General features: G+C 35.1%; 2 protein-coding genes across 2 annotated transcripts; both read left to right on the top strand.

The window, feature by feature from the left end:
* Positions 1–907: 907 nt before the first annotated feature.
* On the top strand, positions 908–6,095 carry LOC131613422 (heat shock 70 kDa protein 4-like). Its single transcript, XM_058885093.1, has 4 exons — positions 908–972; positions 4,468–4,672; positions 4,777–5,929; positions 5,974–6,095. The coding sequence occupies exons 1-4, from the start codon at positions 908–910 to the stop codon at positions 6,093–6,095; spliced, it is 1,545 nt and encodes a 514-aa protein (XP_058741076.1).
* An 8,549-nt stretch (positions 6,096–14,644) lies between these two features.
* On the top strand, positions 14,645–16,520 carry LOC131609048 (heat shock cognate 70 kDa protein-like). The gene has a single exon (XM_058880681.1). It carries the CDS (start codon positions 15,193–15,195, stop codon positions 16,483–16,485), a length of 1,293 nt encoding a protein of 430 aa, XP_058736664.1. The 5' UTR covers positions 14,645–15,192; the 3' UTR covers positions 16,486–16,520.
* The last annotated feature ends 52 nt before the right edge of the window (positions 16,521–16,572 follow it).

Genomic DNA, 16,572 nt, shown 5'->3' with positions numbered 1-16,572 from the left:
TGGTTATTAATACTCCTGCTATGGGTTTTGTGTGTTTGAATTGTCCGTTGAGTATCTTTGGTAGAGATTTTGGAATTGATTTAGTTTGTCTTTCGTTAGAGCAACTTGATGTGATTTTGGGTATGAAATGGTTGGAGTTTAATCATGTTTATATCAACTATTTTGATAAGATGGTTATCTTTCTTGAAACTGGTGTTAAGGAAGATTCGTTTTGTCTGCTAAACAAGTGGGTGAGTCAGTGCAAGAGGGTGTTATGTTGTTCATGTTGTTGGCAACCTTGGATGTTCATGAGAAGAGAACAATTGAGTAATTTCCAATAGTTCATGATTTCGCTGAGGTATTTCCTGAAGATGTAAGTGATTTACCGTTGGAACGTGAAGTGGAGTTTACGATTGATTTAGTTCTTGGAACTAGTCCTGTGTCGATGGCTCCATATCGGATGTTAGCTTCTGAGTTGAAAGATTTGAAGAGTCAACTTGAGGATTTACTTGAGAAGAAGTTTATTCGTCCGAGTGTGTTGCAGTGGGATGCGCCTATTTATAAAGAATATTTAAATCAAACACAATTTTGGTCGATTCGTAAAATATCATAATTTTAACAAAATAACACCACCATGTTAACCTACTAATTAAACTTATCTACCAAGTAAATTTTCATCAAATTCCGGACAACTAATTATACCGCTTAATTTAGCTATTTCGGTCAAACAGGACTGTTTTGAATTACACTTTGCTCCACTAGAATACTGTTGTATACTTTATTAAGCTTCTATTGTTTTCAATTATCTTTCATCTTATAATTATGGTTCATTTCCATTGTGATATACCATTATACATCATCTCATATTTATGTTTCATTTCTATCATTGTTATACCATTTTATATATCTTAAATAATAGTATCGAACAATGAAAATAACAAGGCACATGACATGGCTCATATATGAAACACAAGAAAACAAAGTAACCACAAGGTACATATAGGAACCAGGAAAGCAAACAAAAGAAACATCATGCACTGAAATAGCACAAAAGCGTAAATATAGTGACTTAATGGGGTGTGCCACTCGGAAACTCTTCCCCTTACACAATCTGTCGACCACCAATGGTCTAGCACACCGACCGCATTTTCTTTATTTTTATTTCGTTTCAATACGCACAATACTTCGCATTATTTTTCAAATCCAACCTCTATTCCACTTTTAAATGAACATCAACATTTTCAAACAGTGACAGAAAATAAAATGAACACAACACAATAACTATCTATACCCTAAACCCACATACAATCTATCATATTCTCATTTAGGTAGTAAGAATCCCCCTTACCTTAGATTGAGTGTAGCTTTAAGGAATTTCAATGTAGATTTTGAGAAAAATGGCACTTGAGAGCAACACTTTGGGTCTCCTTCTTCTCCTCTTCACAAACCCTAACCCCCTTTCTCTTTTTCTTCTTTGTCTTCCTCGGTTCCTCTCTATTTCTATTTTTCCCAAAGTGACAAAAAGAGGCCACCACCACTTAGTCACTATTCATAATGGGCCTAATAAAAATACACTCATAATAATTAATGATACCATAACTAAGCTCAATATTATTTCCACACTTAATATAAAAATAATACTTCCAGTTATATCCCATTAAAATAAAATCGGATTTATTACTCAATGTCTCATATTTCGGGTCTAATCTTAATTACTCGGAAAATTCTCAAAACGCTAAACATTAAATCATTAATATTTTTACTACTAAAAATATTAAAAATTTTGATTAAATATCAATCCGCTATCCCGAACTAATACCGACTAAATCGTCCCAAAAGGCGAAAATTTCAATAAACATCTCAGTAAATAAATAATATTATTCTTAATATTATTCTTCCGACTATCCGGCTAAAATTCGACTTTAACTTAGTAAATCTAAATACGCCTCTTAAAATAATACCGATCATCCAAATTCGACTAGATCCAATATTTAAATCCTTTGTGATTCCTTAAAGCTACACTCGTGCGGTGCTCGGTTGCATGTTATTTGTGATTCTTGTTCGCATTGTGATTCATGTTCACACACTTTCACATATATGCATGTTACATGTCTGCCATGCACGTATGTCTATTATGTGTATGCTATCTGTTTGTGATTCCTGATCATATTGTGATTCTTGTTCACACACTACACATGTATTCCTGTTACATGTTTGCCATGCATGTATGCATGTTACGTGTATGTCTGCTTGTTTGCGATTCTTGTTTGCATGTTCTACCTGTGATTCCTGTTCACATTTTGATTCCTACTCAAACACTACATATGTATTCTTGTTACGTGTTTTATATGTGATTCCTGTTCACATGTTATGTTGTGATTCCTGTTCACATGTTCTATTTGCTATTCCTGTTCGCCTGCTATTTGTGATTCCTGTTCACACGATCTATTTGCGAATCTTGTTCGCCTGCTATTTGTGATTCCTGTTCACATGTTCTATTTGCGATTCCTGTTCGCCTGCTATTTGTGCTTTCTGTTCACATGTTCTATTTCTGATTCCTGTTCACGTGTTACATTCGTGATACATGTTCACATGCTTATCTGTGATGCCTGTTCACATGTTTATTCGTGATACCTGTTCTCATGTTCACATGCTTATTCGTGTTACCTGTTACAGGCTTGCTATGCTTATTCGTGATACCTGTTCACATGTTCATGTTTTATCTGTGATGCTTGCTCACATGCCTTACCTGATGTTTGCTAGGATCTTTGTGACGTTGCTTGTTCGTTGCATGCTCCCTTAAGTGTTCGATTTTGTCTTACTAGGAGACGTGGATTGAGATAGAAACAGAACGTATTTAGCTGAACTACGGCGCACTGATTTCTCCATTGCACGTTGGAGGTACGTAGGCACGGGGTATGAACGCCCTAGCGAGCGACTTTTTTTTATCTTGTTTATCCTTTCATTGCATGTTCTCTTAGCACATCGCATGTGACACACACACCCCCTTAGATTAGAAACTAGCAAGAATGGATCTTGTGGAGTACCTCAAACGCGAGGGGTGCTAATACCTTTCCCTTGCGTAACTGACACTTTTACCCTTTCTCTGAGACCTTTGCTTGTTTTCTGTTTGGTTTTCTTTGATGCTTTCCATTCCCCGCGTAGGATAAATAAATGTTCGATGGCGATTTCATTATTTTTTACTAGTTTTCCATTTGCTTCATTCGCCATTACATAATTATGTTAGTCTTTGTTCATGATATCATTGTTTTTCGATGGACCTCTTGATTTCTCCACCGTTGAAACTGACCACATCATTTGCTGGCGCTAAGATTCAAACTCATGTAATATAGGAACTTTCACCACGATTGATCTATCATTCCATGGTAACATGTAAACTATTTTTTTAAAATAAAAATATATTGACACATGGATTTAGAGATGTCATCACAGTTCCTCAAAGAAGCGTGATAAACCAGGCGTAGTAGTATATACTTTATGTAATACTCCCTCTGGTCCTATTTATAAGAGACAATTCACTTTTTAGATACATTCAATAATTAATGTATCTGGACTACATATAGACCAAATACATTAATTTTTGAATATATCTAAAAAGTCAAATGTCTCTTATAAATAGGACCGGAGGGAGTAGTATGTTTTCTTACAATCATGGGTGTCATATCCATAACAACCACAATTGAAGTAAATAATATGGAGAACTACATATTACACGTTGTACCAGTGGCCTTCAGTGACTCCTATGCCTTTAGTAAAAATATCTTAGAATGATAGTCTAGGAGGCTTAGATAACTTCCATCAGATGGCTTGATCACCAGCAACGGCGTGGAAGCAACAAAAGAAAGGGCTCCATGCGAGTTCCTTCCAAATTTATTTGTAAACAAAAATCTTTTAAATTTTTTAGCTTTACATATAAATAAATGTTAATTACTTAATTTTGTTAATTGAATAATTTAATTAAGATGAATTCTTTATTACCATTAATTAAAACTAAATTAATAATTATGTTAATTATCTAATATAAAATAAAAAATTAATTATATTTAATTATCATTCTTAATAAACGAAAAAGATGATTTTTTTTTCTTCTTTTTATTATTAAGGTTAAAATGAGAGATATACTAGTACCTCAATTTAAGGCAAAAGCTAAAAAGGAGAAAAAGTTAAGTTGTGATATGTATTCAAACAAAATTTGCATTATATTTTAATGTTAATTACCAAGAAGAAATAAACTTAACAGTTTTACTCTTTCTCCCAACTTCCATTCGGAGTATTCTAAGAGTCACTTTTTATTGGAACAATAAAAGTTGTGGATTCTGATAGGAAGACATAAATACATGTATGGAATACTAAAATTAACATGCGTATATAGAAACCAACCAGAAAAAATATACATCTCTTCATCTTCTAAAACGTGAATTTGGAAACAGTATTCATTATCTTGAAGTGAAAATGGCAAAAAAAATATGAGGGGCCTACTATTGGTATCGATCTTGGCACAACCTATTCATGTGTTGCTGTATGGCAGGATCAAAACAATCGAGCAAAGATCATACATAATGATCAAGGCAACAGAACCACTCCTTCTTTTGTTGCTTTTACTAATGCTCAAAGGTTGATTGGTGAAGCTGCTAAAAATCAGGCTGCTTCAAATGCAACCAACACTGTGTTTGATAATTGATCACTCTATCTTCTCCCATTGTTTATGAATATTTAATTATTCATATTGTTTTTCTGTTCAACTTTCATGAAAACAAAACAATTTTAAATTTTGTAGATGCGAAAAGGTTGATTGGAAGGAAATATAGTGATTCTGCTATTCAAAATAACATACAATTGTGGCCATTTAAGGTTGTTGCTGGAAACGACAACAAACCTGAGATCATTGTTAAATACAAGGGTGAAGAAAAACGTCTCTGTGCCGAGGAAATCTCATCCATGATTCTCATCAAGATGCGTGAGATTGCAGAGAAATTTTTGGAGTCACCCGTGAAGAATGCAGTTGTTACAGTGCCTGCTTATTTTAACGATTCTCAGCGAAAAGCCACAAAAGATGCTTGTGTTATTGCTGGCCTCAATGTGTTGCGGATAATCAATGAACCAACAGCGGCTGCCCTTGCGTATGGCCTTCAAAAGAGAGCAAATAATGTTGGAAAACGAAATGTGTTCGTCTTTGATCTCGGCGGTGGCACTTTCGATGTGTCTCTCCTCACACTCGAAGATAATGGGTTTGTAGTGAAAGCCACTGCCGGAGATACACTTCTTGGAGGAGAGGACTTTGATAGCAGAATGGTGAACTATTTAGTGGAAGAGTCTGAGAGGAAGAATAAAGTGGACATTAGGGAGAACCCGAGGGTTCTAAGGAAGTTAAGAACTGCTTGTGAAAAGGCTAAGAGGACATTGTCATTTGATACTGAGACTACAATTGAAATAGATTCTTTATGTGATGGAATTGACTTCCAATTGTTAATGACTAGGTCCATGTTTGAACAACTCAACATGGATCAGTTTGAAAAGTGCTTGGAAGTTGTGAAGAAGGGTCTTGTTGATGCTAAGATGGCTATCGGTAAAGTGGACGATGTTGTTCTAGTTGGCGGTAGTTCTAGGATTCCCATAGTGCAGCAACTATTGAAGGACTTTTTCAAAGGGAAGAATCTGTGTAGTAGCATCAACCCTGACGAGGCTGTTGCTTATGGTGCAGCAGTACAAGCTGCTATGCTGAGTGAAGGTTTTAAGAATGTTCCAAACATTGTTTTGCATGTTACGCCTTTGTCTCTTGGTACATCTATAAATGATAATCTCATGAGTGTAGTTATCCCAAGGAACACATCAATTCCTGTGAAAAAGACACAAACTTTTTATACACTTGAAGATGATCAGTATTTTATCACTGTTGATATTTATGAAGGCGAGCGGATGCTCATGCTAAGTTCCAATGCAAATGAACAAATTTACTTACTAATAAATTAATAGGCTGTTACTTGGTGGCTAAGCTAAATGCTCATGCTAAGTTACTTAATGATAAGAATGAGAAAGAATATGATGATTATTCTTATATCTGGGCTAATTTCTTACTCATTCCAAAAGATGCTTGAATTAATTTCTAACAATTTTTGTAGTGAGAAAGGAAATATTCGCAGGGACTTTTTAGAAATCGAACACTTCAGCAAATCCCTTGCATATTAACTAACGGATTCAATGGAAGATTTCGTGGTAAGGGTGGAGTGTTACGTTAAAGGAGAAGAAAACAATGTTGAAAAGAGGCGAGAGATGCAGAGAAGCAAAATAGTGGGGGATCCGATTAGTCTTCCATCAACCACCATAGTCATCTCATGAAACTAATCGATAAATGGGAATTTCAAACATAGTAGAAAGGAAAGAACGAGCTAGAAGAGCTACTATATATTGCACACATCTGAACACTAGGCGAGAGAAGATACGGAGAGAAGTATATGACACTAGGTCCATTCCAGATCCTCCGCCTCTTAAAGTGGAAAACAATGAAAAGCGAATCCTGTTGAGTTAGTATATGGAGTAAGAAAACAGTCTAGAGTGGAGGTGAATAGACTTTTAAAAAGAAATTCAACTGATTTTGTAAAATTGAATTAACGGAGATTTTCAGAGTTTACATACGGAATAGTTAGAGCGAAGATATGAAAATTATACTTGTTTAGAAATAGTTTCGCTTAATCACTTAATCACTATACAAATATCACGAATGATCTAATAATGATATATAACGTATACGATTGATTTAGATGTATACTTCATGAGACGTGTTTTTACAATGATTCAATTTGTAAATTTTAAACTCAACAAATTTCTCAAATTTTAATCATCACTAAAACTCGATTAGGTATCAATTTCAACAAAACCTAATCTTAAGCAATAGATCGCTATTAATTGAATAAACGATGAGCTACTCTAAGAATTGAAAACCTATACATGCAATATACTACGAAATTTAAATGCAAGATTAAGAGAGAGAGAGAGAGAGAGAGAGAGAGAGAGAGAGAGAGAGAGAGAGAGAGAGAGAGAGAGAGAGAGAGAGAGAGAGAGAGAAGACACCGGGATTTATAGTTCTTCAACATTGTCATCACTTTGCCTACATGTGCTCTTCAATGGTTTCCAATTGGGACCTGTATAGCTCCATTTTATTTTGACAAATATTTCAAGAGTTCATACAATCACTAGTCCATAATAATGTTGAATAAAATATATATTCTACCTAGATCTTGACTTGTACACAACTTAATGCCAAACTCTTCTGCGCAAATTTACTCGATAAACACTTCAAAATCTTCCAATATCACAAATATGCTCCAAGCCTACGTGCGTAGCAATCAACCCCTTGATCCTACCGATTCCTTGAGCAATGAATTGTCTGAATATTCGAGAAGAACTCTGTCTTATCCATAGTCTTCCACACAGTCACCAGTAAGGCAATCTAGAGAGAAGAATCTCATTATTTTTACTAGAATTTGTCAACACCAATGACAACACCTCATTCTTGCAAAAACCTGGAAATGTTTACCCAATATTCAAGAATGATTAGTTTCAAGCCAACGTCTCCTTCAATCAATTATATATTTCTCATTATCAAGTTCTAAAATCAAAACAAAGGTTGAAGAAGAAAGAAATTTGAATGCAAGAGTTTTAAACTTTTCCAAAGTGTCAGAGTATTGATTTCACAGAAAAATACAAAATTATTATGAAGTTATTTACATGAAATGTGTTGACAAAATATTTTGTATGTGCTTGAGATTAAGCACAAAAAGTAGTGGAAAAAGTTGGTTAGACTCAAATAAAGAACAATATGTGGGTAACGCGCATGTGACTAGGAGTAGTTCTTAGAAGTTTCGAGGATAGCTTCCGAGAGTTTTATTTAGTTACGTTATATTAGTGGCGTCTTGCTCTGATATGTAACATCCGGTCGGGAACGCTTTGATATGCGAATGATTATTATATTAGATTAAACTATTTTCATGAGGTTTTCAGATGTCAAACACGATTTTGAATCCAAGTTGTGATAGGACCGGATATTTTTATGAGTTTTGTTATGAAGAAGTTTATTATGTGACAATGATTTTGCGACGATGTTTTTATTGTGATGTGTTGAATCACAATCAGATACATGTTTTTAATGATGTAACTCGTGTTACGGAGTATGATTGTTATTAGAATGTTTTCTACGAATTGTGACACCCTTAAGTCGGTGATTCTATTTGATTTAAGTTTTTAAAATTATATGTGAAATTAATGTGGGTTTAGAAGGGTGTTACACATTGCACCTTTTATGAATGCGAAAAAGTCAATTATAGATAGAATTATGTCTCTTTGTGAAGTGTATATATTCTTCAACAAAATTTCTATGTATATCCTAATAACAACTACAACCTTATAAATTAAATTAATATTTATATGATAACCATCATTTAAGATATTTTTTTCTCTTAATTTTAATATATTTTTATATACATTTTTTAACCATAACTATATAATATTTATTTAATATTTATATTGATTTAGAAGACTAGTGCGAACGCACGGGTCCTTTACTAGTTTCTTAACCATAAGTATATACATTTCTTGATGGATTTAATTGAATATATAGAAACAAATTATAGCATATTATAATATTATAGAGTAATCAAGAATAATTAGAACGGTGTACCTTTTAATGATTGAGAGATCTTTTGAATTGAGACACTGTCAGAGAGAATGAGTATGAGAGGATTACTACCCTCATTGCCGTCTAGGGTTTTCACAGTACGTTAAACGTCTAATGGGGCAACGCTTAAATAACTAAACGGCTGAGGGCAGAGACCTCTCATTGGGCTTAACTGAATGGTCCAACCCATCACGGTCCATTCAGGCACAAAAGCCCAATTAAATAATTCATTTTAACAATAATAGACCATAATTTATATTAATAATAATTTATAATAATTGATTATTGATAATCCATAATTGATTAATTAAATAATTAATCCAACATTTCTTACATATGTATAATTAATATTGTTGTCACACTCACAAATTCACAGAACTATATAATAAGAGAATCTCTTACTACACCCCTTATGTCTCTTAGGCACCATGTGTGCTTCCAATAATGCCCTTCTGCTTCCGTAGATGTATCTCCGAAAGCACTTTTTTTTACATTTGCGTGAAAATCGTGCGTAGATGCATATGCGGAACAATTCTGTATGCATACATACGGAACAATCCAAACACAAAAAACTAGGAAATCAACATTACAAGGGGGATAAAAATAACATTCATAGAATAAAATTGGCATTACATCGATAATTTCAACAGAAAATTAAATATTACATCTCCATAGTCCGATGGACACTTGCACATCTCTAAGATTTGCTTGACCATTCTTTGCACTGTCGCTAGGAACTCGAGCGGTATTTTCTCTTAAAAATTGAAATACGTTCGCCACATCGCCAAAACATCCTCTCGGTTCTTGAGCTCAATGTTGCTGTAAACGGTGTTCCCTCCGTTGTCAAAAGAAGGTGAACAATACTCGAGCTTCACAACCTTCCGTTTGTCATGGTAAGGTAGCCGGTAGTGAATTTCGTCAATGATAACATCAAGCGAGGTGTACTCGTTGAATTTGAACGTCCTCCCTAATGTTCTACCATCGGAATAGAAGACACTTGCGACATACCAACAAACGTTGTACTCAAATTGATCGTCATCTACGAAAAATTCGGGCACTTTGTTCCGTAGATGTACCTACGGAAAAATCCCTGAACTGAATTAATTTGCAATTTCTCCCAAAATACTCTAGTTTAAAATACTTTTGTAGACGTACCTCTGAAAAAATTCAAATTTGCAAAAAAAAAGGTGCTTCCAGATGTGCATCTACGGAAGTAAGGCAAAATTGAAATTTCGTCAGATGCGAGTGTGTTTGGTTCGGGGTAGATGGAGGGGAGTGGAGGGAATATTTATAATTAAATTTGTATGGTTCAAATTTTATGAGGGGAAGGGAGGGAAGGGGAGGGGAGCAAAACCCTTCCAAAACACACTTTTTGCGTCCTCCCCAATCGTGAGGATTTGGAGGGGAGGGGAGGAAATCTGAACTTTCATATTTAAAATATTTTATAATTACTATAATATCCCCAGTTTTATTTTAATATTTTAAAATTATTCATTTTCTTTTGTACTATTGATTCTTTTTTATTTTTGATTTTCTATATTACTTCCATCAATTTCTTATAATTGTTCTCCACCTCCGTTTGATTCAATGGAGGGGAGGGGATGTGAAGGGATGTATTTTAATTAAATGCATGTTTGGTTCAAAAGAGGAGGAGGGGAGGGGAGGGGAGGGAGACATTTTAAATAGTTTAAAATATCTCCTCCCCTCCCCTCCCCTCTCCTCCAAAACCAAATGATATTCGCCGATAAAAACAAAATGATATTTGCCAAACAAAAATTGAACCAAACATAATTAGTTTAAAATATTCTCTCCCCTCCCCCTCCAAAACCCCCCAACCAAACAGACTTTTATTATTTTTTGTTTTTTGATTATTTAATATAAATTATATATAATATTTAATAATATAAATATTTTGTTATTTAATGTATAATTTATATAAATTATATAAATATATATAATTTTTTTTATGTTTCTCTTATTTATTTATTAGTTATTTTTTTATTTTTTATTAGATGGTTCATGGCGATTTGAAAATAGTTATGAACACATAGTTTAATTTGTGTCTGTGACTTATATTGTTAATGAAGTGTATTCAATTTTTTTAACATTAAGTAATAAGTTATTATTTTTTTTAATCTCTCAACAATGTACATTTTTTATTAAATTATTTATGAATATGTTGTTACCAAACAATATTTGTGAATTTTTCAATTTTTGAATACCATATAATTTATATAACATCATAAGGATAAAAATGTAATTTGATAATAAAATTCTTCCCCCCTTGTGAACCAAACATATATATATATATATATATATATATATATATATATATATATATATATATATAAAATTAAAAAAATCTCCTCCCCTCCCATCTTTCTTAAGGGTTGTAATGAGATATTCTCTTTAATAATAGTCTATGAAGCTTTATATATCAGCCTATATTTTCTTATATATTAATAATAGTCTAAATAAGACGGTCTATACATGCATATATATTAGAAAAGGCTAAATAGATATATATATATATATATATATATATATATATATATATATATATATATATATATATATATATATATATATATATATATATATATATATATATATATATATATATATATATATATATATATATATATATTATAAAAAATTCTAAATAGGTCGGTCCATACAAGTATATCTAGACCGACCTATAAGGCTTCTTAAGTAATATAGATAAATTGAAAACCTTACTGAAAAAAGACTTTTAAATAAACTTTCAGGTCAGGCTAGACTTTTAAAAATGTCAGACTAGCCCGAAAAAAAAGCCTATATTGGGCCATAGGCCAGACTCAAACCTTGTAATTTTAGGAAATTTCTTTAGAGACCCCCATGTTTCTTGGTCACCCGCGGTGAAATCCCAAAAATGCCCCAATATTTTGGAAATGCATCTCCGAAGTTAAAAAAAGAGTGATTTCGGAAATGCATCTTCGAAAACACCTTTTTTTTACTTAAAAAAACTATTTCGGAAATACATTTCCGAAAACACCAATTCGGAGATGCATTTCTGAAAAAAAGTGCGTTCTGCTGTTTAAACAAAACAACCTCCCTTCATTTCCATTTTACCCTAAAACTCAAAAAGTTTCAAAAATCTTCCAATTTCTGGTTCCTACTACACGAACTTGACTCTTCATAGTTTCTCTACAACCTTCAAAGACAACTCTAAGGCTACATTCAAAGCTTCCAAATTGTAAGTTCTCACAACCTTATATTGTAGCATTGAAATTCACATTAGGGTTGATAGAAATTAGAAAATTGATATAGGATTAAGTTATTATTAGTCACTTAGGTTGTTTAGATAAGAAAAATATGATTTTGAAGCATTTAGGGGAAGAAATGAGTTTTCTACAAAAATGGAGTCGCAGGTGTTTTCAGAAGTGCATTTTCGAAAACACCTCCTTGATCAGTTTCAGAAATGCACTTCCGAACTTGACCCATTTTTTTTTTTTATTTTCTTGATTGTTTCGCCTTCCAACCTGTTCGCTTATGGATTTCAATTTTTTCAGGAAAATGGCAGGCAAACCCGCACGACTTAGACATAGTAGGGAGACTCAGATTGTGTCGGCTAGACGTGTGCGGGCGGCATAGCTGGCATCGACCCAGGGACGAGGTAGAGCACGAGTACCCGTCCAGATGGATGAGTCTGGTTCCTCATCTAGATCGAGGAGTCGGTTGGCTCGGGTGTCTTCTTCCTATCAGGAGGCACAAGAGGATGAGGAGGAGGACATACTTGATGTTGACCCTCCGCACGGGGAGGAGGAGGAACATGGCTACCCTGGAGGGCCTAGGCACACTTCCTTGTTTATTTACTACCACGACCACATCACCGGGCGTGTCTGGGAGGGACAGGTATTTTTTTTAATTACACTTTATAATTTAATCGTTTTTTATTTAGGTTTTTTTAATTACACTTTATAATTTAACCGTTTTTAACTAACAATCTTTTTTTGTTTGTTTTGTTTTTGTGGTAACAGGATAAGCCGACGATAAAATCTGTGAACCACGCGCGAAAGATTTTTGATCTGTTTAAACCAGATGACCAGTGGTTTAATGATGTGGTAGCTGGTTCCAGGCTCGAAGGGTTGTGCATGACCGGGTATACCACTATCTGCCACGGCATGCAGGGGACTTTCGTGGAGCGATGACACAAGGAGACGTCTTCTTTCCACTTTCCCGTTAGGGAGATGACGATCACCTTGCACGATGTTCAGTGTCTGCTCCACCTACCGATTAGAGGGAGGTTGCTGCACCATTCCTGGATACAGAGGGTCGTGGCAATTGAGTGTATGGTCGACTATTTGGGTATGGACCCACAGATGGCTGATTTTGAAAGCCCGGCGACGAATGGCCCATATCCGCTTCTCTAGCTTGAGATATTTGTATGAGAACCACCTGGTGGCGGCAGCGGAGTCCAAGCAAGAGGGTGATGAGCTGTTTACAGAGTATCACCGTACCTGCGCTCTAAGGTGCTGGTTCGTGTTCTTGGTAGGCACTGCACTTTTTGTGGACAAGAGAGCAACCTATGTTGACATGACATATTTCCGCTACTTTATCGACCTGAGTACCATTAACTAGTGGAACTGGGGGACAGCTATTGTGGTATACCTATACCAAAAGCTGAATGAAGCCCCTAGCTAGAGGATCAGACAGTTGACTAGATCTTGCACACTCCTGACGATATATTTCCTTTTAATTATTTCACATTTATTTATGTTCGTAATGCCCGGGGCCGCCCAATACGTTCTCCAAAGGGGGAACAACGCAGTGGGACCATGCTCGCAGGTACCTGGACCATATTCGTTGGACGTCATTCACCGACTACACTGCTGTTGTCCCATTTGATCGCATCGCGTTATACTTTAGATGCTCTGCATGCGGGGCCAATACCATGGTGAGGTATCTGCCGGAGCGGTGCATGAGGCAGTTTGCACGTGTGCAGATGATACCGAGGTCACCGTTTGAGGCTGCTCCAGACACAATTACCCGAGTGGAGCTCATTGCTATATTTGACGACTGGGTGCATCATTTGGTCCCGGAGGAGTATCGACGTATGGATGCCACCCAGGAGCGGCACTGTGTAGAGGGGTACGTGACATGGTTCTATCGGGTGTCACATCCTCTGATGACACCCGACGCTCCCGGAGCTCCTAGGCCAGCATATGAGGAGATCTTGGAGAACCGCAGGCTGAGGATGACCATGCCACTTATTTCCTTCTGATATGTCAGCGAATAGAGATTTTTGGGCGGGCTGCATTGGACCGAGGTATCATCGCGCACGGCGGTCCAGAGGCGGTTGCCATCGTGGAGAGGATGGTCGGTGACGCGGCATATACCAAACAGAGGAGGTCACAGGGAGTTAGGATTAGGCATACACAGTAGCTGTTGCCTATTTATTTTTTAGTCTATACTTTTTTTTATTCGTGTTGTATTATTTTGACATTTTCGTACACTATTTTTTTTACATATAATATTAGTATTTTATTCCAATTTGAGTGTTATATTTAGTTTATATCAAACACTGTTTACATCAAGCATTGTCGTTTAATATAGAATACAAGACTAAACATTATTTAGAAAAAAAAGGTTTCTGCATATTTCGAAGATGCATTTTCGAAACACCAAAAAAATGTGAAATTGGTGTTTTCAGAGATACATCTCCGAATTCTGAAAAAATTTGAAAACAAAACAACTTCGAAGATGCATCTCGAAAATAGGGTGTTTTTAGGTTTTCGCTGAAGGTTCTCCCCATAAAGGGGTCTACAAAAAAAATTTCCTAATTTTATCATAAGTCAAACTCAGACCTTCTAAAACCTAATCTAACCTAATCTATTTCCACCCTTCTTTACTAATTTTATAATATTTGATAATGCCTTATGTAACTAGTAGTATTGAATGATCATTTTAAGTTAATTATTATACTATACACACTTGAGGAGAGTATTGAAAAGCCAGGAAACAATTATTATCGTGCTTTTTGATAGTAGGAAAATTAAAATAAATTCAGTTTATGGTTTCAAGATACATACATGCACAAAGATTAAAATTGTCACACTCAAATAACTTTCGTACTCCACATTTATAAAAGTAACCCTAAATTCTCAATTCTATTACCATATTCTCTTTCTCTTCCAAAAGTCAAATACCATATCATATAGAAGTACTTAAAACGAGAATGGCAAGAAACAATGAGGGACATGCCATTGGAATTGACTTTGGTACAACCTACTCCCGTGTTGCTGTGTGGAACGAGCAACGCAACAGAGCTGAGATAATCTACAATGAAGCTTCTTTTGTTGCTTTTACTGATGATACAAAGTTGATTGGTGATTCTGCCAAAAATCAAGCTGCCTCAAATCCATCCAACACTGTATTTGGTAGTTTATATCTTGTTTGTTATCATTTTCGGGTTTTATTTATTTAAAAAGTACAAATTATCCATCATCCACATTTTGAATTTTGCAGGTGTAAAGAAGTTTATGGGAAGAAAATATAGTGATCCTATAATTCAGAACAATCTACTGTCGTGGCCGTTTGGGATCATTTCTAGTAAAGATGACAAACCCGTGATCCTTGTTAATTACAACGGTAAAGAAAAACACCTTTCTCCTGAAGAAATATCATCTCTGATATTCAAAAAGATGTTGGATGTTGCAGAGGCACATTTGAAGTCACCGATAAAAAATGCTGTGATAACAATGCCGGTTTATTTTAATGATTCTCAGCGAAAAGCCACCAAAGATGCTGCTGTCATTGCTGGCATCAATGTAGTGCAAATAATTAACGAACCAGTTGCTGCTGCTCTTTCATATGGTCTTTATAATAAAGCGGTTTGTGCTGAAAATAGAAATATTGTCATAGTTGATCTTGGAGGTGGAACATTTGGTGTGTCTCTCATCACATTCAAGGATTACAAGTTTGAAATAAAGTTAGTGACAAAGACTCGATTTGGAGGAGAAGGTTTTATCGATAGAATGGTGAAACACTTTTTGAAGGAGTTCGAGAGAAAGCACAAAATAGACATTAGTAGGAACTCAAGGGCCCTGAGGAGGTTGAGAAACGAGTGTGAGGAAGTCAGAAACAAACTTTCATTCGATTTTGATGCCACGATTTTCATAGATGCTTTATATGATGGAATTGATTTCTATTCATCGATGTCTCGTGCCAAGTTTGAGCAACTCAGCATAGACCTCTTTGATAATTTTATGGATACAATTAAGATTTGTCTTTCGGATGCTAAGATAAACAATAGCAGTGTAGATGAAGTTGTTCTTGTTGGTGGCTCATCAAGGGATCCCAAACTTCAGCAGCTATTGCAGGAGTTTTTCAAAAAAGGGAAGCATCTTTTTAGTATAATCGATCCGGATGACATAGTTGCTTGTGGTGCAGCTATACAATCTGCTTTGTTAAGTGGAGGCCTTAAGAATGTTCCACACGAAGTGAATCAATATCTTACAAGGCTGTCTCTTGCACAACCAGAACCAGAGCCAATACCAAGAAATATAGTGAATGATAAAAAAGTGAATGTTACAATTGAAGATAACAAATCTAAGATCATGATAGATTTTCAAGGTGGTGTTGGAATTACCGTTAATGCTCCTGGTTCGTTTAATGTCTCACTTCCTGATACTGCTCTAGTCCTTCCTATCAATGTTTGCTTTGCTACAGATTCTGATGGCATGTTAAATGTTTCTGCCGAGGTACAAAGTATTTCCAAAGACATCAAAATAACAAATGAGAATGTAAGGGTGGAGTTTCGAAGTCCTTGTTAAAACTTTATGTTAGTTCTATGATTTCTATATAATTGAATGAAAACAATAGTTGCTGTGTTTATTAGGAAAATTTTTGTTATTTAATTT

Source organism: Vicia villosa, linkage group LG6 (genome assembly GCF_029867415.1).
Source record: "Vicia villosa cultivar HV-30 ecotype Madison, WI linkage group LG6, Vvil1.0, whole genome shotgun sequence".
Taxonomy (NCBI): Eukaryota; Viridiplantae; Streptophyta; class Magnoliopsida; order Fabales; family Fabaceae; genus Vicia; species Vicia villosa.
Note: the sequence above shows the minus strand (reverse complement) of the source record. Positions and strands in the feature narration are given on the sequence as shown.